Raw genomic sequence first — 8,816 nt, forward strand, 5'->3', positions numbered from 1 at the left:
TACTCATATCGCATTCTTGTTCTCTGCCTATCTCTTTTCTTTTCTTCTCATTTCACCACCCAGATTTCCTTTCCACTCGTTCTGTCCCCTTTCTTTCTCTCCTTGCCCTACTGTCTTCTCCTGACTTCTGAAACTTTTTATGAAGAAGTCTTACAGAAAACATAGTTTACACCTGTCTATAAGAGGAAGACAAATGCCAACTCTGCTCCATATTACTGGCAGGGCTCTATGTCATTCCCCTCACTCTTGTGCCACTTGTTTCCCATTCATTTCTTGTTACTCTCTGACACAAATGGAAACTCCTCTCACTAAAAGTCTCTTATTTCTACACTCAGTGATCTCTTTCATTCCGTGTCCTGCTGGAGCATTTATTTTGGCATTTGGACGTACACTTCACTTAGTCCGTCTTTGAGTATCTTCCCTGTCTTTGCATCTGTGGCACTCATCCTCCCACATTTCCTCCTGCTTCTCTCATCATTCTGCTCAGTACCTTTCTCTGCTCTCTCCCTTATCTCTCTTTTGTTTGAGCCTACTCTCTCTCTTGTTATGTGTTTATTGAATGGATATTGACTCTAACATAGAAACACTAGGTAAATTGGAGGAATCAGCTATAAAAGTGGGCAGGAACAGTGTGAAGTAAGACAGCCGGTCAACAGCCAAAATCCTGTCCCAACCCCAGGTCAATGAAAGCTGCTGTTTCTGCTGTTGACCTCTCCAGGAGCACATCTCTCACTGTCAGCTCCAGTGTTTCCCACTCTCCAAGTTGCAAATCTATGGTGGTGGACTTCAGTGGCCAAACCTGGATCAAGTCTCCTCACTCTAGGTGCACGATGGATGGATAGCTCTAGAGTAGGTGGTATTCTCTGCTGGCCACCAAGATTCACATGATAGGAAAGGGACATGGGTTTGGCTTTCAAATAAATGGCATATGTTTAATTCGACCCCTTTCCTCTGTGTTCCTCTTTTACTTTTGGCTCACTTCTCCAATGCACAGGGAACCTGTAACTATGCCTTAATCTACCTCTATGACTCCTCTGTCATTATTATTATTTTTGTTAAGCTCTGGTAAAGTCATACTCCTAAGTAAATCTCACTTGAATGGTTAGAGGATGTTCCTTTCACATATGTGCCAGTGAATCTGTGTTCTTAACCTCATTTTGAATCACTTAATGACTCTTCTGAATTTCTTTCTATGACCATCATCCTGCTGCCATGGAATCCTCCTGACCACATTCTGGTTTATTTTGGACTAATTCCTTTATCCTCCTCATCATTTCCAATGTTTCTTCAGACATTCCCAGGTGCTTCACATCATCTGAAATACCTGAATTTTTTAAAAATATATATTCCTAAACCTTATTCTCAAACTGCTGAATTATCTACAATAATTCCTCATATTATTTAATTTGGCAAGAAAGCATCTCAGATAATTCTGATATATCTTCTGGATTGAGATCTCTGGATATTGGAAACTGCTTTTAGTTTAATATCTATAGCTCTAGTTTATCTTTTTTGCAGCTGATTTTCTGTAAGACCAATTATTTAATTTAAAAGAAATCTCAAAAGCCATTCTCTATCATACTAGATTTCAGTTCATGTCAATTGCTTGAAGAATAAAGTTCAAGGTCACAACTCCTCAAAGCCATATTTATTCCTGGTCTAAAAAGAGATTTTTTTTCCTATTGACCTTAGATCCATGCTTCAGAAGCAGGATTTTTTCAACCACACTCAATAGCATCCATATAAATTTAGTGTGTACTTAGAATTCTTCTATTTTTTTCTTGCATAAATCCATTTATTCATGTAATGTTTTGGATGTAAATAACTGCATTTTATTATTCTGTCAACTTTTATGATACTTATGTAGTGAAATAAATAAAGGAAAGAGGGCATTCTGATAAGTGTATGGGTTTATTTCAACTTGTCTCCACTGGTATTCACATTTCAAGCATTTAGTGAATGTTCTTTTACATTTATTTCATTGCAGGAACATGAAGTGAGGACATGGAAAAGGAAAATGCAACACTGTTGACACAGTTTATTCTCACAGGACTTGCATATCAATCAGAGTGGAAAATCCCCTTGTTCCTGGCCTTCTTGGTGACATACCTCATTACCATCATGGGGAACCTTGGTCTGATTGCTGTCATTTGGAATGACCCTCATCTTCACATCCCCATGTACTTATTCCTTGGGAGTTTAGCCTTTGTGGATGCTTCATTATCTTCCACAGTGACCCCCAAGATTCTGGTCAACTTCTTATCCAATAGTCAGGTAATGTCTTTCTCTGAGTGCGTGATACAGTTCTTTTCCTTTGGAGTCAGTGCAACCACAGAATGTTTCCTCTTGGCAGCAATGGCGTATGATCGCTATGTAGCCATATGCAAACCTTTACTCTACCCAGTGATCATGACCAATAGACTCTGCATCCGGCTATTAGTCTTATCATTTGTAGGTGGCTTTCTTCATGCCTTAATTCATGAAGCATTATTGTCCAGATTAACCTTCTGTCATTACAATATAATACATCACTTTTACTGTGATATTATCCCATTGTTAAAGATTTCCTGTACTGATCCATCTATTAATTATCTAATGCTTTTTATTTTATCGGGTTCAATACAGGTATTCACCATTATGACTGTTCTTATCTCTTATGCATTTGTTCTCTTTACAATCTTAAAAAGGAAGTCTGTTGAAAGTATAAGGAAAGCCTTCTCCACCTGTGAAGCTCATCTCCTCTCTGTGTCTTTGTACTATGGCCCTCTTCTCTTCATGTATGTGCGCCCACGATCATCACAAGCTGCTGATCAAGATATGATGGAGTCCGTGTTTTACACTGTCATAATCCCCTTGTTAAATCCAGTTATCTATAGTCTGAGAAATAAACAAGTCATAGATTCATTGAAAAAATCATTAAAATTAAATGTTTAGGTCTCATACTAGAATGTATATTTTTTTGTTAAAAGTCACAAAATCACACAGGTTAAATGTGGGCGTGTATTGACAGAAGGAATTTTTTTGCAATCACTATTGTTCTAAATTATTAACAACTTAAGGTGTTAGCATTTAATTAGATCCTTGGCCTGGCACCCCAGCCAGCTAGCATCTGGCATGCCTCTCGGCCCAGACTTCAGTAGACTTCACCAAAATGCCATCTTAGATGGAGCACGCTGTGGAAACCACGATGTTCACGTTTCACAAATTTGCCAGGGATAAAGACTACTTAACAAAGGAGGACCTCAGAGTGCTCATGGAGAAGGAGTTCCTGGGATTTTTGTAAAATCAAAAAAACCCTCTGGCCTTAGACAAAATAATGAAGGACCTGGACCAGTGCTGAGATGGCAAAGTGGCTTCCAGAGCTTCTTTTCCCTAATTGCGGGCCTCACCATGGTGTGCAGCGACTATTTTGTAGTACACATGAAGCAGAAGGGCAAGAAGTAGGCAGAAGTGAGCAATTACTGTGCCCTGAAAAGTGTTCTCTCAAAGGACTGCTTCAGACATCTGCCCCACAGCTTCTCCTTATATAAGGATTTCATGAGCAGATCAGGATCCTTAGAATATATACAAATAAAATCCAACTCCCATTTGTCAAGCAGAGAATAAACAGTTAATTAAATGCCAGATAAGTTTTGTTTTTTACATTGTTTGCATCCCCTTGCCCTCAATAAACATAATACTTTTTTTAGTTCCAAATTAAAAAAAAAAATAAGGTCTTTAAATATTTATCTATTTTCAAAAGCATACAAGGACATTTAATGAAGAGTTTATAGCAAGCCTGAGTAATTAGAGCAGAAAACAAATAAAAAAACATTTAGAGGCTTCTGTGTTCTTAATTGTGGCTTTGATAAGAACTTGAGCATAATGTCTTTAATGCTAATATAAGTTTGTAAACTGGAAATTCATGTCACATTTACTCTATAGAGAGGACAGATGACTCTCCTAAATTCAGCTAGCCATCAAAATGCCATTTATTCTACATCACTGGGGAATAGTTTCTCTTTTCATTGAGATTACTTTCACATAATTATACAGAGAATATGAGAGATGAGAGAATGAGAAATAAGTGAGAAGAAAATTAAAACTGTGGGGCAGGAATAAACTATGAGAAGATGCCCATGGTTCACTATGTTTCTATGAGTAAGGAGGGGTCAGTTGCCTCTCCTTGACTGTGATCCCTTCTAAGAACTTTTCTAGCTATATCTTCATGTTCCTTGGCAATCTGAATATCCTCACTAGTTCAGAAAGCTAACAGATTAAAGAATTAATTTAGCTAGAATGGTGTAAAGAAGAGTGAGAAGTCACAGAACAGCAATCAAATAGACTCAATCTTCCCAGAATGATAAAAGAATGAAACTGGCAAGATAAAGAAAGCAGTGATAGCTAAAGGTTTTTGCAACGTGTCTTTGAGGGTGAGAGACTTAAATTCATATTACAAAAGTATAAATGATGCTATGATCACATGATGTCATAGTGAATAGTGGGTACTGGAAAAAGGCATGAGCAAGAGTTTGGATGTTTGTTCCTGAAATGCCTTTGATTGTAGGCTTTTCTCACCCTTGATTCTATTTCTATGTAGCGAGCAAGCCATCTTTATGACACTCCTGCCTTTCTTTTCTCCACACTTGAGATTACATAAATTTCTACTAATTCCACTCAGGCTCTCAGTCTAAAGCAAATCCAATGATGTTTTGTGTCCTTATCTTATCTGGCCTTGACCTCTTGGTAGCATTGACTTGGTCCTTACTCTCTCAGTCCTCATAAACTCTTATGTTTTTTCCCTTAGCCCGTGTGAATCTCCCTTCAGTATCGATGGGGGATTGGTTTTGAGATCTCTCTGGGATGCCAAAACTCACAGATGCTTAAATAGCTGACATAAAAAATGGCGTAATATTTGCATTAACGTATGCATGTTCTCTAGTGTATTTCAAATCATATGTAGATTATTTATAATGCCTAATACAATTTAAATGGTGTGTAAATAATTGTTATACTGTATTATTTGTGGAATAATCCACATAAAAATCTTTACCTGTTCAGTACAGATGTATTTTTTCTTGAATAATTTTAATGTAATCCTTTGGGCCAAATATAAGCATTATACAAGGCCAATTTTGGCATAAGAAGAATAAATAAACTGCTGCATATTTTAGGTAAGTTAATGTGATCAGAAAATGTATCATGGAAGTAGAAACACTTGACATCTTGAACGAAAAATGCCATTTCAATTGCAAATGAGAATGGGTGCACTCAGGGGAGGGGAGTTTCCTGTAGAGGGACCACTATGAGAAAAAGCATGTAACTGAGAGACTAAGGTATGTTCAGAAGTGTTTCAGTAACTAATATTGGCTGCAAGCACAGATTCTATTAGGAGAACTGTAGAGGTGGAGATTCCAGATTTAAAACCAAGATTTCATTAAAAAGGAACTCAAATGGCAGGGTGAATAAATACAGGGTGACAAAGATATGTATGTATATATATAGTGAGTCCTCTATATACGTGGGTTCCGCATTTGTGGACTCAACCAATTTGGATTAAAAATATTCAAGAAAAAAAGGTGCATCTCTACTAAACAGATACAGACTTTTATGGTAACTATCTCATAAATAATATAGCTTAACTATAGCTTAACTATTCACATAATATTTATAATGTATTAGGTATTATAACAAAAATAGATATGATTTGGAGGTCACAAGAGGATATGCATAAGTTAAATGAAAATACTACGCCATTTTATACCAGGGACTTGAGTATCTGTAAGTTTTGTTATCCAAGAGAGGTCCTGAAACCACACCCTCATGGATACTGAAGGATGACACATGTACATACACATGCACACACATTCATATATATTTATATTTAGGTATTTCTATGTATTATGTATGTATACCTATATGTATATTATAAAATCTGTACATGCATATTAAAAAATAGCCAATTACATAGGTATATATAGTCATGAGTTGCTTAACTATGGGGATATATTCTGAGAAATGTGTCATTAGGTGATTTTGTCCTTGTTTGAACATTGCTAAATTTGCTAACCCAAACCTAGGTGGTATATCTTAATACACACAGACTATATAATATATACAATCCACTGCTCCTTGGCCCCAAACCTGTACAGCATGTCAATGTCCTGACCACTGAATATGACTGTAACACAGTGGTGTTTAAGTATCTAAACATACCCAAACATAGAAAAGGTAGAGTAAAAATATTATATAAAAGATAAAAATGGTACCCTGTATAAGGCACATGTGATGAATGAAACTTGCGGGACGGGAAATGGTTCTGGGTGAGGGAGTAAGCTGTGAGTGAATGTAAAGGTGTAATACATTCCTGTCACTACTGAAGACTTTGTAAATACAGTACATAAGGCTGCATTAAATTTATAAAAAGCATTTTCTTTCTTTTTTAAAATTTTTTTATTAACTCATAGCTGTGTACATTAATACAGTCATGGGGTACAGTGTGCTGGTTTTATATACAATTGGAAATACTTTCATCAAACTGGTTAACATAGCCTTCATGGCATCCTCCTAGTTATTGTGTTAAGACATTTATATTCTAAATTTAAAAAAATTCACATGTACCCTTATAAGATGAACCATAGGTGTGGTCCTAGGGAGGATTTTTTTTTACTTTTTAAATGTCTTTGTTAATAACTGAGACACACACATTAGCCTAGGCTTATACAGAATCAGGATCATAAATATAATTCCCTTTTACTTCCACATTTAAATATCACTGACTTCTTTATCTTACTAGTTTCTTTTTTCTTTCTGAAATTCTGGGAAGATTTGAAATTATTTTCTACCTTATTTTAAAGGGTTATACCACCCATGGAACTGTCATCTCCTATGATAAAGATGCCTTCTTCTGGAATATTTCCTGAAGGCCCTGCCTGAGGCTGTTGTATGGTTAACAATTTTTTGTAAATAGAAGAAGTATATTGTAAAATAAGGATAAAAATGATGGTGTAGTAATAACACAGTCATTTATTTTTATCTTCACCTCTTGTGTGCACTGTATAACACTTTGTTCTATAGTATTAAATGTCTGGGAATGCAGTCAGTTTGTACACAGCAGCATCAGCACCAACATCTGAGTAATATTTTGTGCTGAAACATTACACCAGCCACAAGGTCACTAAGTGATATGAATATTTGAGCTTATGTGACTGCCACCCCATATGTGGTCTAATATCAGCCAAAAAAATGTTATACAGTACATAACTATATTCAGATCTAGTACATATACCTTACATGGATATAATCTGGTGGCAATCAATAGAAAATAATTGAAGAAGGATATGATTTAATCAGAGTTCTGTTTATAAAGGCTCATCTGGTGGCAGTGTTCAGAGGGTAAGAGAGTGACAGTTAGATGGGAAAGATAAGTGACTTGAGTTTTGCGAAGTACACAGACCAGTAGGTTTTAGGATGAGGGTCTGCCTAAATACTATTAGCAGAAATTTGTGTAATCTCAAGTATGGAAAGAAGAAAGATGAGAGTGTCATAATGATGAATTGCTCACTACATAGAAATAGAATCAAGGGTGAGAAAAGCCTACAATCAAAGGCATTTCAGGAACAAACATCCAAACTCTTGCTCATGCCTTTTTCCAGTACCCACTATTCACTATGACATCATGTGATCATAGCATCATTTATACTTTTGTAATATGAACTTAAGTCTCTCACCCTCAAAGACACGTTGCAAAAACCTTTAGCTATCACTGCTTTCTTTATCTTGCTAGTTTCACTTTTTTATCATTCTGGGAAGTTTGAGTCTATTTGATTGCTGTTCTGTGACTTCTCTCTCTTCTTTACACCACTCTAGCTAAATTAATTCTTTAATCTAATCTGTTAGCTTTCTGAACTAGTGAGGATTTCAGATTGCCAAGGAATGTGAAGACATAGATACAAACACTGTTAGACGACAGTAAAGTCAAGGAAAGCCAACTGACCTCTCCTTATTCATAGAAGTACTGCAAACTAAGGAAATCCCCTCATAGTTTATGCCTGCCTTCTTATTCCCCATTTTAATTTCCTTCTCACTTATTTCTCATTCCAATTTCTGTTTATGTCTCTGCATGAAATGTGAACTTAATCTCAATTAAAAGAGAAATTGACTGTCTTCTAATAAAGCAGAATAAAAGACATTTTGATGGCTAGCTGAATTCAGGACATATGCTGATGTTCAACCATACACAAATCTGTCCTCTATATGGAGAAAATGTGACATGAATCTCCAGTTTACACACTTACATTAGTATTAAAGACATTATACTCAAATTATAACAAAAGGATCTACACTATTTTAGCACTTAATGTTTGTAAAGCCTCAATTAAGAACATAGAATCCTGTAAAATGTTTTCATTTATTTCCTGCTCTAAGTACTCTGGCATGCTATGAAATGTCTTGATTAAATGTTCTTGTATGTTTTAAAAATAGATAAATATTTAAGGACCATATTAAGTACTAACACCTTAAGTCATTAATAAGTTAGAACAATAGTGATTCCAAAAAATTTCCTTCTGTCAATACACACCCACATCTAACCTGTGTGATTTTGTGACTTTTAACAAAAAAAAATATATATATACATTCTAGTATGAGACCTAAACATTTAATTTTAATGATTTTTTCAATGAATCTATGACTTGTTTATTTCTCAGACTATAGATAACTGGATTTAACAAGGGGATTATGACAGTGTAAAACACGGACTCCATCATATCTTGATCAGCAGCTTGTGATGATCGTGGGCGCACATACATGAAGAGAAGAGGGCCATAGTACAAAGA

The 8,816-nt window shown here is 35.8% G+C and overlaps 1 protein-coding gene and 1 pseudogene across 1 annotated transcript in view; one reads left to right on the top strand and one right to left on the bottom strand.

Moving 5' to 3' along the window:
* The first annotated feature begins 1,959 nt into the window (after window positions 1-1,959).
* Window positions 1,960-2,934, top strand: LOC100966092 (annotated as a pseudogene).
* A 5,696-nt stretch (window positions 2,935-8,630) lies between these two features.
* Window positions 8,631-8,816, bottom strand: part of LOC100954670 (olfactory receptor 5H8-like) — an 843-nt gene continuing 657 nt past the window's right edge. The window contains exon 1 of the mRNA XM_023509750.1: window positions 8,631-8,816. This exon is cut by the window's right edge and continues 657 nt beyond it. Within this exon, the coding sequence (XP_023365518.1) occupies window positions 8,631-8,816 (186 nt within the window).

The sequence above is a fragment of the Otolemur garnettii genome, unplaced genomic scaffold (genome assembly GCF_000181295.1).
Source record: "Otolemur garnettii isolate 467f Iridium unplaced genomic scaffold, OtoGar3 scaffold00009, whole genome shotgun sequence".
NCBI classification, from domain to species: Eukaryota; Metazoa; Chordata; class Mammalia; order Primates; family Galagidae; genus Otolemur; species Otolemur garnettii.